The sequence below is a fragment of the Dipodomys merriami genome, unplaced genomic scaffold, assembly GCF_024711535.1.
Source record: "Dipodomys merriami isolate MVZ:Mamm:240054 unplaced genomic scaffold, mDipMer1.0.p SCAF_21, whole genome shotgun sequence".
NCBI classification, from domain to species: Eukaryota; Metazoa; Chordata; class Mammalia; order Rodentia; family Heteromyidae; genus Dipodomys; species Dipodomys merriami.
Window position 1 is genome coordinate 16,066,325 of NW_027203493.1, and position 27,956 is coordinate 16,094,280.

The 27,956-nt window shown below is 41.4% G+C and overlaps 1 protein-coding gene across 7 annotated transcripts in view; it reads right to left on the reverse strand.

Annotated features, from left to right (window-relative positions):
- Positions 1-15,268: 15,268 nt before the first annotated feature.
- Cd44 (CD44 molecule (IN blood group)) overlaps positions 15,269-27,956 on the reverse strand; it is an 85,672-nt gene continuing 72,984 nt past the window's right edge. For all 7 annotated transcript variants that reach the window (XM_070032595.1, XM_070032596.1, XM_070032598.1 and 4 more), the window contains 3 exons: positions 24,856-24,927; positions 23,660-23,738; positions 15,269-16,270 (listed from right to left, as the gene is read on the reverse strand). In XM_070032595.1, coding sequence (XP_069888696.1) covers positions 16,066-16,270; positions 23,660-23,738; positions 24,856-24,927 — 356 coding nt within the window. In that variant the 3' untranslated portion in view covers positions 15,269-16,065. The remainder of the gene's footprint in view (positions 16,271-23,659; positions 23,739-24,855; positions 24,928-27,956) is intronic.

Sequence of the window (27,956 nt, forward strand, 5' to 3'; positions counted from 1 at the left end):
TTCAAGTTGACTTCATTCATCCTCCCACTAAGATCCATATTTAGTTCTCACGTCCTTGTAAGATAAACTAAGGCTCAGATTAGTTGGGTTTACCCAAAAGGAATATAAAACAAAAAGAGCATCTAATAGAAATAACCATGCTCATTCTCAAACATTTAAAAGCAGTAACTTCAAACTCTAACAAATTCTGCAAAGCACATTGGTTAAAAATAACACACACACACACACACACACACACACACACACACACACACACACACACACACACACACACACACACACACACACACACACACACACACACACACACACTTGCTCCCTTCCCCTCTATATGAAGTCAGAAGGCATTCGGAGGGGAAAAAAAAAAAACAACACTCAAAATCTTGGTTATTTAGAGTAATCACATTTTAGCCTTCCAAATACTGTCTGGAAAAATCTAGTGGCTTTCAGTGAAGAGGCAGGGGAAAGGCATAGAACTCTCTCTCTCTCTCTCTGCCCATGTCACCCTCTCTGTCTGCGTGACCTGGCTCTGCTGGAATCCTCCAATGGCTCTGTCACTTCCCAGATGTTTCCCAGGCCTGCATAGCATCCTGATCCCAGAGGGAGGAGGCGTGGAATTCCCCAGTTCTCTTAGCCTGACTGGAAAGTTCAAGTATCAACATGGCCCTCTTCCTCCACTGGATCCCCAGAGTGTCCCCTCATCTTGGTGGTGAGGCCACAGGTCACTCCAGACGGTGAAATCTAAGTTATTTGGAGGGACATTATTTCAGATGGGGCCCCTGCCTTTTTTCATGGCTCTAGTGAAAATGAGTTAGAGGCAATGCTATGTAACTATGAACTAAGGGGTTATGGTTACATTCGGTTGCTATGGGAGTTCCTAGCTGCCAGCCATTGGATTGGTTACTTAGCCTCACTTTGGAATGGAGGATCCCATGGTATGGGGGTTTGATGAGAGAAGATCATAAGGTAGTTAGCATAGTACTGGAAATATATGATATCATTGTCACCATCACCATCATCATTTGTCATTGCTGTCATCCTTAGTGTTATCAATCCTAAGTCTTGGTAACTACGTAGAATAAGCCATGCCTCCTTTCTTCCCAGTTGACCTTTTCCCATCCATCCCACACGTACATCAGCACGCCACACACAGCTCATTTACCCTCCCCCAAACATGAACTTTGTTGTCAGCCTGATCTCTCCTGTCCATCCAGAAATAATACATCCTCGACCCCAGAGAAATGAGGTGAATTATCTGATGTGCCAGATGCATCTGGTAGCTTGCCAAGGCTCTGATGCGCAGCACTGGATTTGTTCAGGAAAATGAAGTAAGACTCAGCCTGGCCAATGTGGCCTCTTGCTTGGATGGGAGTTTGAAGTTCCAATGGAAGCACATGACATCCCGAAATGAAGCAATTCTTTCACTCACTGCAGAAGTCCCTCAGGGAGTCCCCAGCTCACAAAGGTGCATGGATTTGGTAAAGACAAATGTCGTGAGAAAGGCCACTTCTGTGGAATGTGTCCAGCCAAACAGCACCCTGGCTTGGAGGATGCCCAGTAACATCCCTTCCTATCATCCCTTTCTCTCTTGCCCTGTCTTTATTCATGAATGAAGCTTGCCTTCTCCTGTCTTCATTCCAAAAGCAGAATTTGTGAGAGAAAAAGAACAAACTTTGGAGCTTTTGATTGGGGAAGTTCATCCAGGGCTATGCAAAAATCCTCTGGAGATGGTAGTCCTGTGTGGTTCTCCGCAATGCCAGCTCCGAGCACAACCTTCAGAATCTGCTCTTCGATATGAATAGTGAAGTGGTCACTAATGACCTTATGACTCCCAAACTGACATATTGAATTGAAATCTCTTTGTGCAACTACTCAAGGATAATAACCTTACCTTAAAATAACTACAAGAGTAACAATATCATTATTAATTGTGCCAGAAGCAGAGCCCATATTTGGGGGCTTGGGAGGGAGTATATTTCAGTAACCCTTGTAAGGGGATGAGTGAGGCAGGTCACAGGAATGAGTTGAGCCAGCAGAGGGACAGTGGACAAATCTGACGTACAGTCTCCCTCTTGAGGAAAGGAAGCTTGCCTTTTAGCACTCACGTTAGTCAGACATTGACCGTGAGCTGCTTAGAGGGAATAAGGGGACACAACATATTACCTGTGATCAGCTATGTTATTACTCTTCAACCCAGAAGTTAGGAGGTACTCAAACTGGGAAGGGGATCTAGACAGAGCATCAACAGCACCTCTGAAAGCTCCCTTCCCAGAATGCTGACCATATGGCACGCCCTTGTCTACTTTAGTCATGTGGTTGTAGTAACAGCTTTGGAAGGGAGGGACTACCACTCTTGCTGCTTTACAGACAAACACATTGAGATTCACAGTGGGAAACACACCTAGGGAGAAGCTAGCTGGCCCTGAGGTCTTTCCACACAAATGCTTCCCCTATTCTGGCTCTGTTTTCCCAAAGAACCCCATGAGTATAATGTCATGCTATCCATTTTTTGAGTCTCAGTGCTGATTGTGATGTCTCTTAGTGGCTAATCTTGAAGCCCAGTTGGGCACAAAACTTCATGCTGCACGGGAATTTGTTGTGATTGTCATTCCACAGGGTCCCATGTTGCAGACTTAATGGCATCATGGAATCATGCTTTGTAAGCAGAATATCTCAGAAGATACTTGGAACCCCTAGCTATATCTATAATAGATGGATGGCCTTGTTAGAATAAATTGTCCTCTTCCCTAAAGAATCTGTTGAGTCAACAAGTTAATGAGTCATTCTGAATGTCTTCTTTGATCATTTGAGAGTGAGGAAGATTATCAGGCACTAGTAGGGGTCACAAAGATAGAATAAAATTTAATTATTAGTAGGTGCAAAGGAAGCAGGGAAGAGTAGTGACTGATGTTTGGTGACTGATATTTGCCTCCTATTTGCCATTCTTTGTGGTTACAGTCAGGATGGGCGTAGTGGTGCTGCATTGATGAATAAGACCCAAATCTCACAGTAAGTCTAGTATTGGCTCAAGTTACAGTTCTATGGAAGATCTGCTCACCGTAGGTAATCAGGAGACCTACAGGACAAACCTTATACTATCTTAACTAAGCTTTTGTTGACATACAAAGGAAAGAAGCGTTTTGGGAAGGTCCACACAAGAACAGTTAAATGTCCTTTTTATTCTGGTCCTCAGGCTTGAACTCAGGGCCTGAGCATTGTCCCTGAGCTTCTTTTGCTCAAAGCTAGCACTCTACCACTTGAACCATAATGCCACTTCCAGCATTTTTCTGAGTGGCTTATTGGAGATAAGAGTCTCAAGGACTTTGCTGCCCAGGCTGGCTTTGAACAGCAACCCTCAGATCTCAGCCTCCTGAGTAGCTAGGATTACAGGTGTGAGATACCAGCACCTGGCTAAATGACCTTTTAATTCACAACTTATTAACCCAAAGTAGCCACACAATCTCATGCCACTTCAAAGGAGAAGGAAACACAACCTTGCCATATTCTCAGAATCAGAAAAAAGAGATCCAGGAACATTTGGTAACCAGCATTAATAAATTGCCACTTCTCTGAAATTCTGTTTCTCTGATCACATAATATTTGATACACTCTGTTCCCCACTCACCTCCTTCTTGCTGGAGATATGTAAAAGTCCCATCCAGTCATGGCCTCTGGCTCAAAGTCCAATAAATTTCTCTCTTTTACCTTGGGTTGTTTGGGGTTGAAAACTAGTTGCTTCTTTCAGCTCAGCAAGGGTTTACATTCTAGAATTTATCTTTCCCTCTAGCAAACAAGAAACATTTGAGATGGTAAAGGTGTCATTTAGTCTCTGTCTATAAGTAGCTATGATGACAAAGCGGTGGGGGGGGGGGGTGCACACAGAGCAAGAACTTTTGGTCGTTTTAGGCCACTGAGAGTTTGCCACATTTAGTCTAAACAGCTGCCTGATCTGTGAGGCTAATTTATTTATTGTTCTAGTATGTCCGTTTAGATGTTTCCTCTCTGCTATCATCTCATTTGCAAACAAAAATGAAACACTCCTTACATGCCAGCAGCAAATATTGCCTTTGAAACTGGTATGTGCTTAGCTGTTCCAAAGAAAAGGGTGTTGAAACTAGAGCCTACTTTGTACCCACCAGTGGCTCATGTCTATATCCTAGCTACTTAGCAACTGAAACCTGATAATCCCAGTTCAAAGCCAGACCAAGCAGACAAATCTGAGTTTTCTCTCCAATGAACCAGTAAAAAGTGAGACGCGGAGGTGCAGCAGAAGTGGTAAAGTACCAGCACTGAAAAAAAAGCTAAGCAAGTGCGTGAGGCCCTGAGCTCAAGCCCTCGAATAGGCACAGAAGTAAAAATAAAGATTCATTTCCAAGTAGGATGGAGGGGAGCAGAAAGGCAAGACAGACAAGACAGTTTCTGCTGATACAATATAATCCTGTGATTGAGACATTCTATAGGTTAAGACCTTTCTATAGAAATGGAGTAGAAAATTAGTTTTGTATTTTAAATATTAAAATACTTTTTGTGAGGGAGGGGGGAGTTCTGGGGTTTGAACTCAGGGTTTAGGCACTGTCCCTGAACTTCCTTTGCTCAAGGCTAGTATTCTACCACTTGGGACACAATTCTATTTCCAGCTTTTCTTCTCTTTCTTCCTGTTTTACTTTTTGGTAGTTTATTTGAGATAAAAGTTTCAAGGTCTTTCCTGTCTCAGCTGGCTTCCAACTGTGATCCTCAGATCTCAGCCTCCTAAGTAACTAGAATTTACAGGCGTGAGCCACCGGTGTCTGGCATAATGTTAAAATATTCTTAAGGAACAATAGCAGACAGTCAATAAGCCAATCATCTTTTTAGGTAGTTCTAGTGTATTATTTTTTACAGCATTCCCATTTAACAAAAAGAATTATGCCAAATGAAAATTGAAAGCCAAAGATCAACACAGCATTGATCTGAAGAGCTCATCAGTGCTGACCCCCAGCCCTTCCAACAAGGTATAATAAAATATATTCTTGTTAAAAGGACTGGTACTTTCAGGCAGAAGCAGTGTGATTCAGGAGTTAGTAGAACATATTCTGGCCCTGAGCTCTGAATGTAGCACCCCAGCTCAGCCATAAACTAGAGGAAGAGCACACTTCCTCCGGTAGACTGGTGATATTTGGAACTTTTATCTCCAGGTATTGTGATGTATCATTGAAGTTTTCTTATCTTAGCATGTACTGACAGAGTGTTGGGTGCCAGACAATGTTCTGAGATCTTCAAGATACTAGATTGTTTAGATTTGATCACTCTGTAAACTATGTTCTATTGTCTAGACCTATTTAATCACAAAAAGGTTGAATTACTTAATTAAGCAGTTGAGTACCTGATAGATGCCTAGTGTCAGCTGTCAACCCTCCACCTACCACCTCCTGTACCTTCTTGGCTTCCCAAGTGCTCAGATTCAGTTATTTGTGTCCCTTAGACAAAGATGTGTAGTGCTACATGTAATACATGTCTGGATATCATACACATCCATTAAGTGATCATTAACTGACAGCTTGTCAACGTGTTCTCTCCCCAGTAACCTATGAATCCTTCACAAACCACAAGACGTTGATGAAAATAGGAAACATGGGCCATCAGTTGTACACTGCCTCTTTTTTTTTTTTTTTCCTGGTCTGGCAATCGAGGTATACCTGTACTCCATACTAAGCCTTTAGGGCTAAGATTCACACCCACACCCACACACCAACACTTTATCCTCATCTTTCTGGTTTTGCTTTGATTGTTCAAAGCAGTAGGAGTCCTTTGTAGGCTGAAGAGAGGATCTCAGGTATCCACTAGGGGGCGCATCATCAACAGGCCAGAGAAAGCCAACAATAGGGTTGAAAACAGCAGAGAAAAACAGTTTCTGGAAATGAAGGTGAACCTGAATGTGAAATTTTCCACTGATCTCATTCCTTGCTTGCCAAGGAGCCCAGGATTTTTCACAGTTAGCCTTTACACAAAGCGCTACATTCTGCCCAAGAGGAACACGACACAAAACAGGGGGTCTGGTGATCTCCGAGGTCTCAGCATGGTACTGCATTAACAAAGAACCCAGCATTGCCAATGGCTTGACCACTCAGGCCAGACTTTGTGTTTCTGAGCTACAGTGTCCTAAAACCCAGGGAAAGTGGTTTCGGAGGGTGAAAGAGAAGCCACAGGTGACCAATTCACCTTCCCTGAACACGCAGTTGACTCTTCCCACTAAGAATCAGAAAAGAGATTGTGTCCTAATTGAGAGACTGTGGTATTACATTGTATCCATGACAAGTTATATATATCCACTGTATGGGTAAACATATTCTTTCTGAGTTATATTGTTCAAGTCTTATACTTCTTTGGATTTTCTATTTATTACTCTTCTGACAATTTCTCCTGGTATTTTTTCTTCAGTTCTTAATGAGATTTAAAGAATCCTGGGAGGGGTGAAAAATTAAAAATAAAGCTCTTTTTGAACTCCAGTAACCCAACCTGAAGTTTGAATTGCCCTTAAGCCTTTATTGTTGCAAACCTGTCTCTCCACTTCTGTATGGACAAGTTCCTAAGTAGTCTACTAACTCCAGAAATAGACCCTTGGAATTTTTGCCTTACTTCCTCTCTCTTTTTCTCTCTCTCCCTGTGTAGAAGCTACCTTAAAGTGTGCCTCTGGCAAGAACTATATGTAATAAGATGTTCACAATAACAAAATGGTATATTCCACTGTTTCCCAGAAAACAGGGGGAGGAGGACAATCTCCAATTTCTTTTCTTTTTGCATTGGTTTTGGGGCTTGAACTCAGAGCCTGGGTGCTGCTTGTTAGCTTTATTATTATTATTATTATTACTCAAGGCTAGTGTTTTACCATTTAAGCCACAGCTCTACTTCCAGCTGTTTACTGGTTAATTGGAGATTAGAGTTTCACAGACACTTCCCTGCCCAGACTAGCATCCGATCACTATTCTCGAATCTCAGTCTCCTGAGTAATTTCTTTCTGACGCCTATTTGACTATCAAGGTGGGAGGGAGCAGGTTTTCAGGACCTCAATTCTGAGAAGGGCTTTGGAGATACTCAGAAATTCTTAAAAAGCCTTTGAAACTCTTGCAAGCACAATTCATATTATCTCTAGGTCCCTACTTTGTAGGAAAGTATGAAGGATGGCAGGGATGGAGGGAAATCCCATCACTTTATTTCACTTAATCTCTGAGCAGTGTTTCTGGTAGAAATTATTCTTCCTACTTTACAGATGGGGAAACTGAGGTCCAGAGTTATTCAGTAACTTGTGTAAGATTATGCATAAGTAATTGAATAAATACAGGCCCGGATAAGAACTGAGTCTATTTTTAAAGACCATCCTTTTACTACTTGACTTCAGTTGTCTTTCCTAGGGTCTTGCCATTCCTCTTTCAGGAGTGAAGAAGGAGGATGTGGTTTGGATGAGGCTTCTGGAAAGTAGTAGTCACAATGTGATGAGGAAAACAGTCTGAAAGCCTAAGAGGGCAGGGAGGAGGATGTGGGATCTGAGGACCCCTGACCATAGTGTTGAAGACCAGCCATCAGCACAGGTAAAAAATGGTGTTGGAGGCTAGAGCTCAGCAGACTGAGGCATCATGGCAAGAAATAATCTTGCTCATGAAGGAATCCTTCACCTTCCAATAAAATACTGTCTCTACAACGTTGCCTGTGGGTTCCTAAATTAAGTCGTTTGTTATTATGACCTTTGTTAGCATGGTTTGTGTATTTTCACTTACTCATCCCCAAACCCTTTCAGTGGTTTCTGGAAGCTTCCTTAACCTTACCAGGCACAAGATGCCTGCTCTACAGTGCTAGTCTGAGTTGTAGCATTTGAAGAAGACCCCTTACTTGCTTGCTTTAACAGCACATATGCTAAAATTGGAATGAAGATGACTCCTGAATATCAACAAATTCAGTTGAGCAAACTTCTGACAATCAGCAGTAAGACGGGGAAGCCAGAGACTTTGGACAGAGCTGGGATCCACGCAGGCTCTCGTACTTTCTGCTTGTATGGATTGGGGAACCCCAATCTGTGTACTTCCAATTGACTCATCTGTTCAAAATGGAGTAAGAATTCCTCCCTACTCCCTAGGGAATAATCAAAGACATAAATACCGACATTTATTAGTGATTATGGTAGACACTGATGTTTTTCTCTTTGGTCAGTCATGTGGCTTGAATTCAAGGCCTGGGCGTAATCCCTGAGCTCTTTTGCTCTAGACTAGTGCTCTATCATTTTGAGCCACAGTGCCACTTCTGGTTTTCTAGTGGTTAATTGGAGATAAGAGTCTATGGATTTTCCTGCCCCGGCTGGCTTCAAACCACGATCCTCAGATCTCAGCTACTCCCGAGTAGCTAAGATTATAGGCATGAGCCACTGGCACCCAACTTAGATGCTGAATTTTTAAGGCCTGGATTGAGCAGATACTTCAGTTATACTCTAGAGCTACAAAGCAAGATATCTCTCTTAATAGACCTGGTACATAGTGGACGAGACATGCTTGAGGACCAAAGGAAATTTCAGAGGAAGCACCCCAACAACAACACATGGGCAAGGCAGAGATAGGGCTGAGAAAGGGGAAAGAAGCTCAGTTTGGCTAGAAGTGGGGTGAGGCAACTTCCTGGAGGTGCTGATCGAAGCCCTGGGTGGATACCCAACTTTGGTAATATGCAGCCACAACTTGATTGGCCAAGATTACACAAAAGGATGTCAAATGTTTATTTTGTGGTCTCCTTGCTCTTAGCTTCTGCCTTCAAAACAAGTCTTTCTGTTAAAATCAGAGGGCCTCCCTCACAAGGTATCTTGGATTCTGAAATAATTTGATTCTAGTCTCCCTAAATTAATAGCAACACACAACTCAAAGCTGGTTAGAGTTGGGGAAATTGGAGGGAATGGTGAACAGAGAGGTTAAAGTTCTATTATGAAGTGGGAAAAAGCAGATAGGAATCAACATTTCTGAGGACCTAAGACAAACTAGGAGCTTCTATTTACATATTATTTGCTTAATTCCTATAGCAGTCCTAGGGTGGTTTTCCATTCTCTGTTTTATTCGAGTAGGGCTGAGTATGGTGGTGCATGCCTATAATCTCAGCATTCACAATTTAAGTATTTAAGATATGTGAGCAGGATTACATAGTTAAGTAGGCATTAGGATTAGTATCGAAACTGAAGTTCTGGTTTTGATTCCAAAGCTCATACCAGGCAATCTCCCAAACACATCTTTATACAGGCCTCTCCATTCCTTCCTTTTCTAATATCAAAGTGTGCCATTTTCAAAGTTGGTAATACTTTTCTAAATGAATGCTATTGTTAGCATTGCCCAAATGGTATGTTTTACACACTGACAAGAGAGACACAGGAATCTTTCAACATAACTGTTGCAGATGGCTCACATTTGTAGCCCTGACAGCTTCACTCTGCAATATGGCTTTGTAGCTCCTCTCACTATGATATGTTTATATATTTATTATACATTTTTTCTTCTTTATGTCTGGGCTGCTCTTGGGACTGACTTTGGCCAATAGAATACAACTCAGAGACCCAGTTCTTGGCTAAGGTCTCCAGAACTCTGTATGAGCCTGGTGACCCCTTGGTCCCTGACGTTCTTAGACAAGTCGGCTGGGACCATGTGAGATATACAGAATCGAACTCCAGGCATCTGAGCTGAAGCTATCCTAAACAAGACAGCCTTTAGCTAGTCTGTTGTTTCATCCTTCAATAATTCACTCATATTATCCAAAAGGAATTCTCCAAATTTTTATCATTTTAATGGCTGTGGAGAAGTCCAATTGTGTTTTGATTCTTTTCCTTTTCTTTCTCTCTTCTGTTTTGTTTTTTTTTTTTAAGCAGTGTTTCTTACTCTATACCACGGGCTGGACTCTGAGTCTTTCATCTGCCTCCTCATGCAGATTTGAACCAATCCCTATTCTTATCCTCCATATGATGTCTATTTTTCCTTTCTAAAAACTTGTGGGATTCTCTCTCTGTCCAAAGTGTTAACAAAAAAGTATCACAGTGCGGACCTGGTTTTGTCCATTTTACTTAGCACTTTCTTGATCCGTAGTTAAGCTATCCAGGTTCTTAAATTCTAGGATATTTTTTTAATTTATTTCTTGGATGATTTCTTCTACTCTATTCTCTATATGTCTTATTATCTGAAAGTTAGGCTTCCTGCGTATCAGTCTTTCTAGTGCATTTCCCTTTGTTTTCATTTCTTTACACTTGCTTTGCTTCCAGGGACATTTCTTCAACTTTATCTGCCATTCTTTCCCTTGAGTTTATTTTTTAAACCTGCACTTTCATGTTTAAACTACAAAAAAACTACCTTTTAAAGCATTCTCTGAATGTTCTTATCTGAGCATTGTATTCTTGCTTCATATCCTGCCTCTTATCTTACTGAGACTAGTGCTTTTTCAAAGAAATAAATTCTGTGAATTATCTGTATCTCTTCTAAGTTGTTTTTGCACACTTGCTTTAGTCACTGTCCTTAATATTCTGCTTGTGCCTGGTATCCAGGACTCTCACTCATGTTGACAGTGAACCACAGTTAGCCATCAGCGAGTCCTAATGAGAATCGAGATTCAACGTTTACTGTGAATTCCTACTCCATTTCTTTAGGGCACTACCTAGTTAGTATCTTTAGGGGTTTATCTCAGGTATAGACAATTCCCAGAAAGACTGATCTTTTGCCTGGAGGACATAGGGCTGGTGGCTAGCATTCTAAACCCAAGGAGATAGAGAATACCAAGGAGTCTTCTTTTGAATGGTTTTGTGATTTCAGTGCAACATTTACTATCAACCATGAAAGTCTTCAACCAGATACTCTCAATTTTGCTTTCTCCAGAAAACACCTTTCTGTTTTTCAGTGAGGATTGAGAAGAGACAGCACTCAACTCCATAGAGTGTGGAAGGAGGCTGCGTCCTTATTACTTCTTAGATTTAAAGCCTTTCCTTATCCTAGCCCTACCATCTCCTACATTTCCTAAGCCCTTTGGGAATTCTGCTATAGAAATTTGGTTGTTTCTCAACTTCCCTCACTGCTGGCTTAGGAATGAGCTCTTCTAAATTTGCTCAGCAGGTTACCAATTAACCATGTCTGGCTGCTGTGGTCTCTTCTTGCAGTTTCTTCAACATGATTGGCTTATTCCTTCTGAGTACAGCTCTTCATTGCCTTTTTAGAGGCCCTCATAAGGGAATGTTCACAGCTCTTTCTTTCATAGGAGTCTAGGAGTCACTCTGGGCTTTTATGACACTAACACTGCACAGTATCTCATTTAGTATGAACAATATAGATCTTACAATTGTTCACCTCCTATGGAAATATCAAATTTTCTCCAAAGAACTGTAACTGATGGAAATTCATAGGTTTTCTTCTCCCCCTTTCTCTTTCTAAATATATATTTTTTATTAATTCACAGACACTGGACAGCCCCCAGCAGAGATAGTGTGACAGGAGCCACGGGTAGAGACCCTTTGAGTATCTCTGAACCTAGGTGGGTCCTCAGTCACACTGTGTTGGCCCAACATGACTAGATTTTCATCGTCCTGTTCTCACGTAGCATGTAGACTGAACAAGTCTGACCCTGGAGAAGGCAACTCTCTAGTAGACCATAGGTAGGAAGGGACTAGGAGATAACAGCTACCTGTGCAAGCAGCGGGGCCAACACATCCTTCCTTCAAGAGGAATCTGACAGGGGCTGGGAAGGTGGCTCATTGGTAGAGCACTTGCCTTGCATGCATGAGGCCCTGGGTTTGATCCTCAGTACACATAAGCAAAAAGAAAAAAAGCCAGAAGTGGCGCTGTGGCTCAAGTGGTAGAGCGCTAGCCTTGAGCTGAAGAGCTGAGGGACAGCATCCAGGCCCAGGGTTCAGGCCCCATGACTGGACACCCCCCCCCAAAAAAAGAGGAATCTAACAGACTGACTTTAGGGCCACTATGGTGACACTAGTGGAGGAGAGAGCTTGAGTATTTGTACTCTTGTGCCTAATAGTCATTTATTGATAGTGGGAATTATTTCCCCGCTGCCTTCATCCTACAGACTGAGCTACAACAGTCAGGGAAAGTCTCCAGGCAAAGGCTTTCAGGGGAGATGGAAGGAAGTTGAGTAGGTAGAAGGAAATTTTCCAGGGATGGGACAAAGGCTCTAGAGACATGGCTGCTAATGGCAGACATTGGGATCTAATGGAACACACATAGGCCATAAATGTATCCCACATCTGGTCACTAGATTGCAATGATGGGCATGAACCCCAACCAGTAAGCGAAAGGAAATCTGTAAACAGAGGAAGACAGTGTGTTCCAGCCACGTAGGAGATGGGGAATCTGACAGAGAAGAGTCCAAGAGTTTTTGTTAAGATCACAGTGCTAACAGACCCAGAAGAACTGGCTCAGTTCTTAGAGAGGGAGAATGAAGGCATCTTACAGAGCTAGAAGTTCTTGGCATCATTACATCCATCACCATCAAACTTGCAGTCTTACTCCCACCTGTGTTGTTGGGTTCCCTTGAACTGCGTGAACCATGATCTAGTGCATGTAGCTTCCTCATCTAGATCTGAAAGCCCATCCAAGACTGGCCTTTATTCTTGAACTGCGTGAACCATGATCTAGTGCATGTAGCTTCCTCATCTAGATCTGAAAGCCCATCCAAGACTGGCCTTTATTCTTATAAGACTACTGTAAGAATTTCTACTTATCATTTGGGCTAACACTTTCTGGCAGGCAGTAACAGAGGTTTTCAAGTTCCTTTGAGAAATGGAGAAGCAGCAACCATGTTCTTGCATTAACATTCAGTCCCAGAGGCAGGGACAGCACAGGCCATCTGTTGGGGGAGGGAAGTCAGGCTGGGCCCTACTTCTGTATCCACTTTCCAGTGTCTACCCATCCTTCAAGCCCTTCAAAGTCAGGATCCTCCCTTGATGCAATACCCTTGGGTGAGCTATTTCACTCTCTATTTCCCAAGCCCCTTCCACACCATCAAGAAAGCTCAGGAGTTATGGCCGGCCCCATTCCCTCTAGACTGGGAGAAGTAGGAGCTTTAGAGTAAGTTCAGAGACCAGGAGTGTGGTTTAACTGAATGTGCCGCAGCTTTCTTTTTAGAAGAGATGACTGAGTCTCAAGTCACCTTGAAAACATTTGATTTTTATGTTTCTGTATCCCTAGATGGCCACATAATCATTGTTCTACCCCTTGCTACCTCCCACCCCCCTTAGAGACTCTTGAGTCCATTTCCTTCAGTCTTTTAATGTTAGCTTTTATTCCAGTTGTGGCAGTATTGAATAGATGCCAATTACAAAATCAATCCTGGGCATTATAGATCTCAACGTCCAACTTTTTGAGAGTTTCTGCTGGAAATATACATTTAGTTGGGCTATACCATATGAACACCATAGTCATTTACTATATGAACTTGAGGGGTATTGTGCCTCATCTGACTTTTCACCCAGACCAAATGTAAGAAAGTCCTCAGGATATATGGAAGAGTTCTAGTTTCAGGGGAAATGATCTCTTAACTCTCTTGCTGTTTTGCAAAACAATTCAGTGCAGGCCCATTTCTTTTATACATAAGACCTAGTTGAATGACTTAACCAAAATACCTTGGCAAATTATTAGTAGGAATGACATGTAGTCATTTGTTGATAATTATGTCAGATAATCTCCTAACCTAAGCTAATAGTTGGGACTGTCGAGAATAGTAGGGAGGTAGTCCTTAGTTGGGATATTTGCATGACTTTCCATGTGTTCCAGAGAAGCTAGGGGACAGGTAGAGACTGAGGTAGCACACTTGAACCAGAGTGGTTTGTTGCATTCAGGTTAAAGAGCCTGAGGAGCCTGTCTGGAGGAAGGCAGACACAAGGAAGTTCTTAGAAGAAATATTTTTATTATCAGCAGGAGAAACAATAGAAGGGTATGATGCACATTTACTTTCAACTTAAAAAAGAAAAAGAAAACTAGCCAGCTGAATATGGAACTGGCCAACAGCATTTCCCAAAATAGAGAAAGGCTTGTTGTTGTTGTTTTAAAAAAAAAAAAAAAAAAAAAAGATCATAGTGACTGGGCATTGGTGGCTCACTCCTGTAATCCTAGCTAATCAGGAAACAGATCTGAGGATTGTGGTTCAAAGCCAGCCCAGGCAGGAAAGTCCATGAGACTCTTATCTCCAACTAACCACCAGAAAACCAGAAGTGGTCTGTGGCTCAAGTGGTAGAGGGTTAGCCTTGAGCTGAATTGCTCAGGGACACTGCCCAGGCCCAGAGTTCAAGCCCCACGAATGACCCCTCCAAAAAAAATCATACTAGGGGTAGAGAGGTAGATTGGCGAGAGAGCAGGGACTGAGAAAGAATGTAGAACATTTGTATCTCTCCTTTAAATATATCCTTCAGATCTACTCTTTGTAAAAACCCAGACCTGATGATTTAGGTGGGAGATTCCGCCCCCCCCCGCCCCCGCTGGTTTGTTTTGTGACTTGAGAAATATTAAGCACTCGTCATAAACAAGTGACTTTCCTGAACCCAAGCACCCTTGCTTTATAGATTACAAGTAGCCTTTAGAAATTCCAGGATCAACAGGACATCTTGACTAATGAACACAGGATTTTGTCAAGTGCAAGAATGAAGTTACCTGATATGCAGTTAGGTGATAAAGCCATTATTCTCTTGCTTAGCCATAAACCTGCTTATCTGTGACAATACCATAATAATGGGAAGCCCGGTAACTTTTGATTATTCCCTAGGCAACTTATCCTGAGCAGTTGTGCCTTGAAGACAGGCAAGTGGCTTATTAAATCAGAAACAAAGGCAGCCATAAAATAGTCAAACAGGATCCACCCTGCATTCTCCCTCACCAGGTATGATTAATCAGTGGACCTCTGACTATAGTGTTATTTCTGTTGGTGTCTCCTTTAACTATAAGATATCCAGTGGCATTTTGTTGTCAGTCACTGAAAGGTCAGTGTCTATGCAAATTGAATGAGACATTCAAAGCTGTTCAGGGAGGACAAAGGGTGGCCATCGAAATACTTTCCACTCAAAATTCTAAACTAGAATAGGAAAGAAAGCCTTTGGACAGTCGTAGAAATAAACCAGTGCTTCTTTTGTCTTTGGTGAGCTTTGGCTATGTGAGTCTGAGTGTAGCACCAGAGCTCTGAGATGAGTGAATGACCATTCTCAATCATTCTCATGGGTTATGGAGACCCAGCTTCTTCTGGGCACATGTGAAGGTACATGGGTACATGTGAAGGATCACAGCACAAAGGGTTACAATGGAAGACATACAGATGTTTATTATGAATCAGGTTAAACCTTTTTATGCCTCTGACAAAATAACCTAAAAAAAAACAACAACCATATATTGATCAAAGGGCTTTCAGGGCTTAATATTTCAAAAAAAAAAAAAAACCACACAGATAAATAGCTTACTACAGATAAATAGCTTTACCCTTTGGATGTCTCCCAGATGCATCTGAAATTTTCTAGGAGTATCTAAGAGAGAGGTTGTATCATTACACTCTGGTGTATGCTCTGATCCCATCCCCCACTGGAAAGCAATGTCCAGGGATGGAGCTGCTGGAGAGGCAATATGGACCCATTCAAATTTCCTCCCAGGGATCAATCCCTCTTAGTTCTGGGGAACTTAGCAAGAACTTAGCCATCTTAACAGGTAGCTATGACCCGAAAGGTAGGGTAGGGAGATACTAGGATCAGGAACATGTGCATGTATCATTTATTAGAAGGCATTCTTAGCATACCACAAGGTGAGCAAGGCCTCCAGGTGGGAACTGGAACAGTCAAATTCTTGTGGATAATTCTTTGGGCTCTCATTTCAGAAAGCAATGTTTTGTTTTGTTTTTTTGTTTTGTCTTGTTTTTTTTTATAAATTGGACCTGACTTTAGGGGAAAAAAATACAAGAAAACAAAAAGGAGTAGAAAATTTTATGCTAAAAAAAATCCCCCAATAAAACAATCAGTAGCACATTGCATCTGTTAAGTGTCCCAGTTCCCTGTAATAGTTTTATCTCCAACTATGTTTTCTTTCCAAAATCACGGCAGAGATGTTACACCCCAATCTTCTCATCTGCATTCTGCAGGTTCTGTGTTTCATCAGTTGTTGTAAACTGATCTGGGGTTTCCGATGACTCCTTGTTCACCAAATGCACCATTTCCTGAGACTTGCTGGCATCTCCATTGAGTCCACTTGGCTTTCTGTCCTCCACGGTCCCATTACCATTGTTGATCACCAGCTTTTTCTTCTGTCCACACCTATTAATTTTTAAAAACATTGTATGAGAAAGGGTGCAGTTGGGCTGGGAAGGTAGCTTAGTGGTAGAGTGCATGAGGCCCTGGATTTGATTCCTCAGCACCACATAAGCAGAAAAAACTGGAAGTGGTGCTGTGGCTCAAGTGGTAGAGTGCTATTCTTGAGCTGAACAGCTGAGGGACAGCGCCCAGACCCAGAGTTCAGGCCCCATTACTGACTCCCCCCCCCCAACAAAAAAAAATGAGAAAGGGTTCAGTGACATCATCATGATCATCACCATCTTTTTCATTGTGGCAATCATCATTACTGTCTAACATGACCTTCATATCTGCCAAGCAGAGTTAGGTACCGTCTATACTTTCTGCTAACTGACAACCGGCCCTCGTGTACGTGAGGTACTTGTACCATGAGGAAAAAAAATAGCATCTGGGAACTTGTTAGAAATGTGAATTTTCAGCCCCACTCCAGACCAATTGAATCAGACACCTCTCGGGGTAACACCCAAGATCTGAGGTCCTCAGAAGGCACATGATCAAGTTCAAGAGTCAGTAATCACAATTCTGGGAATCCAGTGCTGATATTATCTCCTTATTACAAATGAAAAGATCTTGGGCATTAGAAAATTCAATAATACTCTTAAGTCATTGAACAAGCAATAAAAAAAGTCAAGATTGAAACCCTGGTCTGTCTGACTTCCAGCTTCTCATTCTCTTTCTACCATACTGAGAAGTGGAAATATTTGCTTCTTGTAAGCAATTTGGCAGTTTCTGAAGACTGAGATAAACCATTCACCATGAGGATTGTAAATCATTCTGATATGTGTATTCAACAAAGTCCCACAACTTCCTCTCTTAGTCAACACTTTTGTCATTATTATTCCATACAGACAGAAAAGAATAAAACAACATTGTTCTGGAAGGGGAAAGCCATATTGATTTTTCCATAACATTGGTAAACTTTTGTACAGCTTTGATATAGGAGCCTAACAATGTAACACAGACTAGTCACTGTTGCTTCAAGGTTTCTTGGTAACATTACTCAAGATTCAAAGAAGGTCTTCCAAAATGGAGCATGACTTTGGTCTTATCTTGAATATTGATAGGATAGTGTTTGTTCGATTCTTCCAACCTGACACAATACTTCCTATTTGCTATAACATAACCACTACTGCATACATAGCAATTCGATTATACTGAATGGGAAGCAAAGTCATACAGCTTAACAACTACAAGTGAGCTGCAGAAGATAGAATGTGGACCAGCATTTGTTAACCACTTCCTGAATTCTAGACACTGTATAAATAATCCTTAAGCTGACAATCTTTGCAATAATCCTACAAGGAAGCTATTATTCCATTTTACAATAATGGAAACTGAGGCCCAGAGAAATTGAAGTCACACAGGAGATAAGAATGACAGAGTTAAAATTCAGATCTAGAGCTCTATGACCAAATGCCCAGGAAGGCACTGTCCAGCTCTAGCAATGCTGTGGACCATCTGGAGGCTTGGAAACAGTTTGAAGTTGGAATTGTTCACTTTGCCGCTGGATATTTGGAGTCGTATAGACAAAGCCTCTATTATTCATGCTCATGAGCCATTCCCTGTAGGATTGCCAAAGCAATAAACTTTAAGCTCTTGTTTGGGGAAGTAGAAATTACACAGCCTCAACAGGAGGTAGATCCTGTATCCTCTGGCATAGGTTGGGGGAAAGGTAGAAGAAAAGATGCTTGGATTATGGAGTAAATTTATATATGCTGTAAATATTGATGAAGCCTCCATAAACAGACAGCAGGGTGCATGGACAAGGGCAGAGACTTCGCCTTGTAAAGTTTGATTTTGAGACCTTACAGCTGTGTGACCTAGAACAACTCATTTTACTTCTCTGACATGCAATTTTCGTACTGGTAAAATTGGGCTATTAGGAGTATCCGTCTCAAGCCTGGTGCTGGGGGTTCATGCTTATAATCGTAGATACTCAGGAGGCTGAGATCTGAGGATCACGGTTCAAGCCAGTTTAGGGAAGGAAAGTCCCTGAGACTCCTATCTCCAATTAATCACAGAAAAAGCCAGAAATGCTGCTGTAGTTCAAGTGGTAGAATAGCACTAGCCTTGAGCAAAAGGAGCTTAGGGACAAGGCCCAGGCCCAGAGTCCAAGGCTCAAGACCAGTTTAAGAAAGAAAGAAAGAAAGAAAGAAAGAAAGAAAGAAAGAAAGAAAGAAAGAAAGAAAGAAAGAAAGAAAGAAAGAAAGAAAGAAAGAAAGAAAGAAAGAAAGAAAGAAAGAAAGAAAAGTATCGGTCTCATAGGATGGTGAAAAGCCCTTGAAACAGAGCTTAGACCTTAATAAACGAGTATTATTACTATTAGGTGAAATTATGAATAATGTGGGCTAGGGAACTAAGGTCTTGGACAAACATTTAGAACAGTATCTGGAAGATAACAAGCATTAAGAAGTACTGGCTGCACTGGGCACGGGTGTCTCACACCTGTAATCCTAGCTATTCAGGAGGCTGAAATCTGAGGAACAGAGTTCAAAGCCAGCCTGAGAGGAAAAAAAATCTGTGAGATGTGTATCTTTTTTTTTTTTATTACTTTATTGTTCTTTCTTTCTTTCTTTCTTTCTTTCTTTCTTTCTTTCTTTCTTTCTTTCTTTCTTTCTTTCTTTCTTTCTTTCTTTCTTTCTTTCTTTCTTTCTTTCTTTCTTTCTTTCGTCAGTCCTGGGGCTTGAATTTAAGAGCCTGGGCACTGTCCCTGAGCCTCTCTCTGTGCTCAAGGCTAGCACTCTACCACTTGAGTCACAGCACCAATTCTGGCCTTTTCTGTTTATGTGGTACTGAGCAATCAAACCCAGGGCTTCATGCATGCTAGGCAAGCACTTTACCAGTAAGCCACATTCCCAATCCCTGAGATTCTTATCTTTAAGCAGCAAAAGGCTGGAAGTAGAGCTGTGGCTAAAAGTGGTAGAGTGCCAGCCTTGAGCACAACAGGCTAAAGGACAGTGCTGAGGTCCTAGTACTGGTGCACGCATGCACATTATGTATACATGCATATATATATATATATATATATATATAAATATATACATATATATATACACACACTCACTGATATATTTATGCTTACATATTTATGTGTGCAAATATTTATATATAATAGATTATATACACGTGTGTGTGTGTGTGTGTGTGTGTGTGCGCGCGCGCGTGCGCACGTAAAGTCCATGCTAAGGACTTTACTGGTTTCCTCTGATTGTCTACACTGGCCTTGTGAGATACACTATGCCAATGACGTAAAAGGCTTGAAGTAGAATACTGCTCATATTATTCCAACATCTCAGATGTGTTCTTTGGAGGAAAGTTGCCTAATTAAAGTAATACCTATTAGCCTACCCACTGGAGTGGTTGAGACGTGGGATGAAAGATTATGGAAAAGTGATTTGTAAGCATAAAAATATGTCTGTGCATGCAATGAGGTGGGGATTAATGTTATTAATCTAAATGAAGCTGATTTTGCAAGTGGAGAACACTAGACCTGTAGGATGTAGGATTATTGCACTTGACCTCTGGGTTACCCCATTTCCCTTTGGATTTCTGTGTCTCCATTATCTGTGTTCTTTCAAGTGAATACGACTGTTCTTATCAATAACTATCCACTATTGAGTGCTGTAGGCATTTGCTAAGAACTTTTTTTTTCTTTTCTTATTTTAGTACTGGATGGAACCCAGGATATTGCATTTGCTAGGCAAACACTGCCACTGAGCTACATTCCAGCCTGGTAAGGACTCTTAAAAGAACAAGTTCTGATTGGCGCCTTTTTCTTAGTTATAGGAATGAAGAAGGAATAAGAGAGCTGAAGAGGCTTCTCACATTCATCCCAACGCTTTCATCCAGGAACCTGACAGTAGAAGGACCAGAGCTGCACTTCTACTTACTCACCACTAAAATCTTGACTTAGATTTTCTGATTCCAAAGACTAGAGATCCTCATGGAACCAAGTCCCACCTTTGTTCCTCTTCCCTTAAATCTTAGGAATCAGCTGATCACACAGTATATAAAGAACTAGACTGGGACTTCATCAGGAGAGAGTGGGCAGGCTACATGGAGTCTAAATCTATACTATACACTTTTAAGGCATGGTGAAATTTTTGGAACTTTGCAACCAATTTGACATAATCCTTAAAGATTATTAGGGGATTTATTTTATAGTGTTTTAGAGTTGTGCCATATAAGAAAGGAGCCACCAGCCACATGTGGAGATTTAAACTTACTAAACTTAAAAGTAAAATCAGTGCTACTGAAAATTCACTTCTCAGGGCTGGGAATGTGGCTTAGCAGTACAGTGCCTGCCTATCATGCATGAAGACCTAGGTTCAATTCCTCAGTACCACATACACAGTAAAGCCAGAAGTGGTGCTATGGCTCAAGTAGTAGTGTACTAGCCTTGAGCAAAAGAAGCTCAGAGACAGTGCCCAGGATCTGAGTTCAAGCCCCAGGACTGGCAAAAAAAAATTTACTTTCTCATGGGCTGGGGGTCTGGCTCAAATGGTACAGCACTTGCCTAGCAAACAAGAGGCCTTGAACTATAAATTTAAAAATAACTTTTTTTTAAAAAAAGAACAAGCAGGAAATTTTACTTCGTTAGTGGAACGGGCCACATTCTGAGTGCTCAGGAGCCTTGAATGGATCCATGAAAATGACATAGGGAAGGGCTTCTGTTCTACACAGCCATCTTTAAATCATTCTGATGTTCTGAAGCCTTTTCTGGCAAGGTCCTACTATCTTTTCTCCTAACCAGACATATTAGATAGTTTCCAAGGAGAAGACATCTGAAGGCTGCTTCTCTTGGGCTTCATCCAGGATCTACCAACCAATTGACTTCCAGAACAATGTACTGTTAAGGAGAATAAATTGAGTATAGTTTGTATTGGGAAGTTGTAATTCAAGGAGCCTGTTTCACCAAGCACATCAAGGAACACTATTGTAGATTAGGACAAGGGTAGGAAATGCTGAAGAAATAATGGCACTGTTTCCCACCCTATCTGCATCTTTAGGCTGGGGAGACTCGCAGAGCCCTTCATCATGGAAGCCCTGGATTCAACCTCATATCAGCATCAACATCAGCTTAATTCCAATGGCAGGCACTGAGGATGTCCTCAATAAATGGTAGCTGACTGAATGGAATGTAGCAGGCATAACACTGCCACTAAACCTCAAGATTCTTTTAGGGAAGGGACAGCTTTGTATTCTTTTTTCCTCTCTACTTCCCTGCCAATCCTGGTAGGCAGAGCAGTTTGCTGAATAAATGAATCCCTTTTGGAGGCCTCATTTTCAACCAAACTTTCTTTGATGCACATAGGATCCTGAATCTCTGTTAAATGGAAGGCTCAGAGCAGAAAGTTTCCAACCCGCTAAGAGGATTAGTAATGGGCTGTCAGCTTTAGGAACACAGTACCCATAGAGGGGACTGTGCAGCCATTAACCACTCTTTAGCTGCTTGGCAAATCTGTTTTCAATTATCAAATCAGGACACAGTAATTTATGGCGTCCAAACAGCTACTTTCACGGTGAGGTACTTGCAGTGCTGGATCCTGCCTGTCTCTGTTTGCTTGTTGCTAGGGTAACTGATGGTCTTGGGAGGAGGTGGAGGGAGGCCAGGAGGCCCCTTCTTTGTTGCTGAGGAGACAGGGAGCGATGTGGGAGCTAAGCAGCCACAATGTACGGGCTCCAACTTCTCTTGGGGACAGCTGAGATGCTTCCAGAGAGCTTGGCTGCACCAAAATACAGGTGCCAGTGTTTTCATGGTGGCATGTGTGAAGCTTATAGACTAACTATAGGTGCAGAAGTGACATACACTAGGACCTGGAACAGGGCTGACTTTAAACAATAGGAGGTTCACATTTAATTGAGCAAAAGTAATCCAAGGGAAAACAAGGAAGCAGAGGAAAATACAAAGACTCTTTGTAAGGGCTTCCCAAAGTCATGTTATTTAAATTCAACTTGAAAAAAAAAATCTCTTTCTACTTAGTCCTTAGAAGCCCAGAGGAGGTCTCTAGTTTTTGTTCTTTATGTGATTAACAATCATGATTGATATTTTCTTATTATGCTCTAAAAGGCAGAAATAGTACCATAGCTATTTGAACTTAATATAGCATTTTTATTACCAAGGACCAGCATACAAACAGCATTATTTGATTTTGACAGATCATTACAGAAGACTGCAGCATCTGGGCCCAGTGCTGGAATTCATTGTTCGTTGCTTTCAAACCAAACAACAAAGGGTCCATAATTCTCTCTAGATTTCTCCTAACCAGGGGCATTTTCTGGCTTGTGAGATGATTCCGAGAAACAGTAAAGGTGCCTTTACTTGGAAACAAAAACTCTAATCTTATAAGAAGTAATCTCCAGAGACATTTACTAATAGTTACTGTGTACATGGTCAGAGAAGAATAATTCATCTAAGTCTCTGGACTAGGAACCTCTGTAGGAGTACTCTAGTTAACATTCATTTTTCTTCCATTGCTAGAATTTCTATTTCCTTTCACTTGTCTCCATGAACAATTGTTCTAGAGCCTGGTCATGGCTCAATGAGTTATATTTAGTCAAAGAAGTAACTATTAAATGATGAGCCTTGGTTGAGGTAGGGAGAGATGGAGTGGGGGGCTTTTGAGGAGATGAAAACAGCCTTCTTGATAGTTCTAGAAAGCTGTCTTTATCCACTTTCCTAAGGAAAGTTCTTCATTTTTCTATGGCTTCCTATGCGGAAGCTTTTGCAAGGATACAACATGAATTCTTTCAACCACAGCTTCCAGAGAATCAAGAATACTGTCATGACAACAAACAAAACACAGAACCAATGCTTGCTTCTGGTAAGGCCTCTAGAAGGATCCATGGGCCTCAGGCGAAAGAGGATGATGACTTGAGTCTTTATACAAAATTTTGTGAGTCATGAAAGCACTCAGTGAATATTTATTTAATGAATCAATGAATGGGTTTATACTTTATGTGCCTTCCAGGTGAGACATTCCCTCACCTTGTCAGGTAGAGTCTAATAGAGAGTAACTCTGAAAAAGTTAAGAATGATGAGGTTTAACCAGTACTTTAAGGGTCTAAAAAAATCATAGATGTTGCCCATCTCTAAAGAATGAGGTAGAGAGAAGGTTTTTTTGGGGGTTTTTGTTTTGTTTTGTTTATTTTTTGTTTTTAACAAATCCTTGGGGCCTTGTTAAAACACAGACTTGGATACAGGAGGTTTAGGGTCAGGTTTGAGACAACACATATCTGATAAATTCCTTAGTGCTATGGCTGCTGCTTGTAGGAGCCACACTGAGAATTAAGGATATAAACCTGTTACATGATTCCCTTCAAAGTTAAAGGCCCCAAGGGGGCTCCTCTTACCTTCGTCGACTGTTGACAGCAATGCAAACAGCAAGAATCAAAGCCAGGGCCAGGAGGGATGCCAAGATGATGAGCCACTCTGGTGTGACAGAGCCAAAGGACATGTGTGAGCTTCCGACATAGACTTTGTAAAAGCAGAGTACAGCTGTACAAGTGACCCGCTCCGTCTTTGAGCCACAGTCAGCACCACAAGAGACTTGACTAAAAAGTCAAGCCAATAGGTAGAGCAATCTAAAAGAGCACTTTTGCTGTGGGTATTTGTCCAACAGCTTCTTGTGTAAATCTTTTATCATCGATCAGGATTTTCAAGTACTGCCAGGAGAAATGTGGTTCCAAAATTGTGCTGGATGACTTGTGGAGACTTGTAGATGCCTTTGGTATTATTAAATAAATTAAAAGAAATTTATGCTTCTCTTGAAAGAAGCATTCCTTTCCTATATCTGCTCTATGTTTTAATATACATAGAACCTCAAAATTAGCTGTGAGGATGTTTTATTTATAGCAATAAAAGTTGAAGACCACCTAATATTCCATGGTAAAAGACGATTAGATAAATTAGGGTATCTCTAATACTACAGCTCAAAAGAAAGTATGGAATGATATGGAAAGCTGTGGCCAACCTGCAGGCAAGGTTGATCAAATAGCATGCATGGGATATTCCCATTTTTTAAAAAACATATGTTACGTCTAAAAGTTGTGCATGTGTGTGTGCGCGTGCACGTGTGTGTGTGTGTGTGTGTGTGTGTGTGTGTGTGTGTGTGTGTGTGTGTGTGTGTGTGTGTGTGTGTTTCAAAATGGTAGCACAGTGTTTCTGGATGGTGAGATAGATAATAACAGATTTATATTTCCAAATGTTTAGTTGTACTTTCAAGAAAATCTCTGTAATAATTATGTATCATTTGTGGACACTCCGAGGGCCACATGGAGTCCTCTGGATGCTTACTCATATGGGGTGGAAGTTTTAGTAAGTAACACAGTCCTTCTTTGAAACAGGTCAGGGACTAAATGGGCATTCAGTTCTATCCTTTCCTATCTTGAGACCATGTACAACAATTCCTTAAACTTGCAAAAGGGAGCCATTTATACTCAAGGGGTGGAGAAGGTGCATTTGATCGGGTCTCTTCTGATCCTTTCTGGAATGTTCTGAGAAACTCAGCTTAAATAAACCATTTTTGATTTCACACTTTGAAACTCACCTGGAATTTGGGGCTTCCTTATAGGACCAGAGGTTGTGTTCACTCCACCTTCTTGACTCCCACTCGAGGGTCCTAAGGCAAATAACAAGACCTCTTAGTTCAGGTTTGGAATGCACAGCCAGGTGTTCCTTCCAAAGCTGCATACCAGCCCACCCTCCAACTACCACCATCTACTCTACATCACTGAAAAGCTATTTATAGATGCACGCCATAGGCATTTGTAAAGTATTAAGTAACAGATAGCACCTCTGCCTTCTTCTTACAAAGCTCAGTGTGATTAAAATGAGCACTGGGAATGCTATGTTGTGTCAGGAAACAAGAGAATTCTCAGGAGCAAATGTCTTGATTCCAGAGTTGGTCAGTCCTGGGTCCCAGGCCTAACTCTGCCTGTTGGTAGCAATGAGTACTGAATCAAGTTACCTGTCTAAGTCTCAGCTTTCTCACTTATAAAATAGTAGCTAATAGAGCCCATCATTTTATAGTATTATCTTCTATGTTTAGTTTAGCTAAGTGTGGTCCATAGACCAGCAACACAGGCTTTCCCTGGGAGCTTGCTAGCAACCCAAAAGTCTTAGACTTTGCTCCAAATCTATAAAATCAGTGTCTTCGTGTGATCCCTAAAGCAATCCTATGCTGCAGAAAGCCCAAAGTGCATCTAAAAATCACATCCCATATCCACATAAAGTGAACAGGAACATTAATTTTTTAATTGACCTACTTTATTATTTTTTTCATATCGTATTTTTTTCTGACAGGAAAAATAATAATAAAGAAATAAACAAAAAGACCCAAACTGGAAGGAAGTATTAGAAGACAAGGCAAAACCATCCATGGCGTATCAGAATAAGGAGGATAGCGTGTTTTAAGAGAACCTTGCTAAGAGACTTAGATTGAAAATCCCCCCTCCCCTCTCTCTCTCTCTCTCTCTCTCTCTCTCTCACTGCTATGTTTGTTTTTTAATGCTTCTTCCACTACTTGAGAAAAAAGATTAAAAATATCCTCCACATGATCTTTTCTCTCCCCTAGGAAACTGGAAAACATGAAGGCCATGGAAGAGACACATGTGTTTTAGGGTGGTCGACTGATTAAAGCTTTCCTTGGAGAGTCAAATGGTGGATTCTGCACTGTGGCCCCTGGAATCTTGGTTACAACAGTTATTTCACTCCTGTTTATACTATTTGATCTTATTGTTCAATCTCAAAATGGGGCAAACTATTTCTTACCATGAGTCTGACTGTTTTAAAATTCCCCACTCCATTTTAACTAATCTTTCATCTCATAAACCTCGGAGGAGTCTAAGGAACTTTCTTCACCTTCCTCCGAGGGTCCTTGGTTATTGGCAGGTTTTTGCCTGCACAAGTCATGGATATTGGCCATCTAAACTGGAGATCTTTGGCTTGGAAACCACCTAAGAGTTACAATCACTCTCACAGGTCTTCTCTTTCTCTCCCTCTCTCTCTCTTTCCTGACTCATAAGAGCCTTTGATACTTGAAAGGGAGGCCATTAATAGATCATAATCTCCTTAGTTTGATTTTCAAAAAAAAAAGTGCTCCCAGCAAGGAAAGAGCTGGGTGTGTATACAAGATGAAACCTCCCTTTTGAACAATAGACACCTGCACAGGAGCCAAACAAAAGAGATCAATGCCCACCCACCTGATTCTCACTTTTGGCAAAAGCTGAGGAGAGTGGATAGGAGAGAGCAGACACTTCCCAACTCCCTATCCACTCCCCTCTTAATCCCACCCCAAGCCCCTCTCCAGACATCCACAAATCCAGCAGGAGAACAAATCAGGAAAGTAAATTTTGCAGACAGGGAGGGGCACTAGGCAATGTCATTGGGAGATGAGGTCCAACCTAAGATGTGTGCATGGAGTTCATTGGGCTTCAGTTTGAGGAAAGCCATGGAGGACAGAGCTTCTCAAGCCTTAATCTGTCTACAAACCATGTGGGGGAGGAGAGACTTGGCTAGAATGCAGCTTCTCACTCAGGATATCTGGGTTCATCGATGATTCTGCATTTCCAACAAGTTCCTGTGTGATATCCCTGCTGCTGATCCAAAGCCCGTGCTTAGAATAGCTGAGGTCTCCTGGTTTTAGACACTGTATCTTTTTAGCAATAACTCCCTAGTGTTTTCAAAATCACATTCCTGATAGCTGTTTTCCTTGCAAGTGCTTTAGGAAGGACCTCAGACAGGTAATCTGGACTTTTAACTAATAAGGAAACTGAAGATAAGAAAGGCCAAGTGTCCTATCATAGGACTCCAGTGAGCCTGAGCCTCCATTTGGATTTTAGGAGCATTTCTATTGAACCCTACATCTTAGTGTTCCCATGGAAAGGGTTATTATGTCACATCTGTCTTCAGATTTTAAATATGCCCAAACTTGTACATGTAGGAAAGGATGATAATAGATGGCTTGAATGATTGGTTGGTTGGTATGGGGTTACTGGATTTGTGATGCTCTGGAGACTATGGTCATTATCCCCAGCATGAGAGATCAGAAGCAAATCTATTTCATGTAAACTTTTTCAGAAAGTTTGGAGAAACATATCCAGGAGTGTGAGCTGAGTCAAGCAAGGCCAGCAAGTCTACTTAATAATGTAATCCTGGCAATATTTATGATCATTATGGAATGTTTTCTCTAGACCATGCTTGTGGGAAGCAATCAATGAGAGATCTCAACAGGTCTCTCTTATTAAGAAACTGGCTCCACCACTCACTGCTCATGTCAGTTTGGCATGGAGCCCATTTGAGTCTTGAGCCCTCTCCAAGTCTTTGTTTCCTCGTCTGTAATGTTGGGGGTGACTACAGTACTACTTAAATAGATCACAGGCCGTGTAGGATAATTCAATGAGTTCTTATTGGATGAACTCTGAATTACCTGAAAATGCTACAGAACTAGCAGTTTCATGCACTCCACCTTAATCCACATAAAGTGCTTTGACTAAAGCTGCTGACATGAGGCAAATTCTCTTAGCTATTGTATCATGGCCCAGGGATTATGTTAAGAACTGTGCACATAGTCTATCATCTACTCTTTAACAATGCTGTATGACAATTATTATCCCAAGTTTATTAGCTCAGAAATCTTAGCCTCATTTA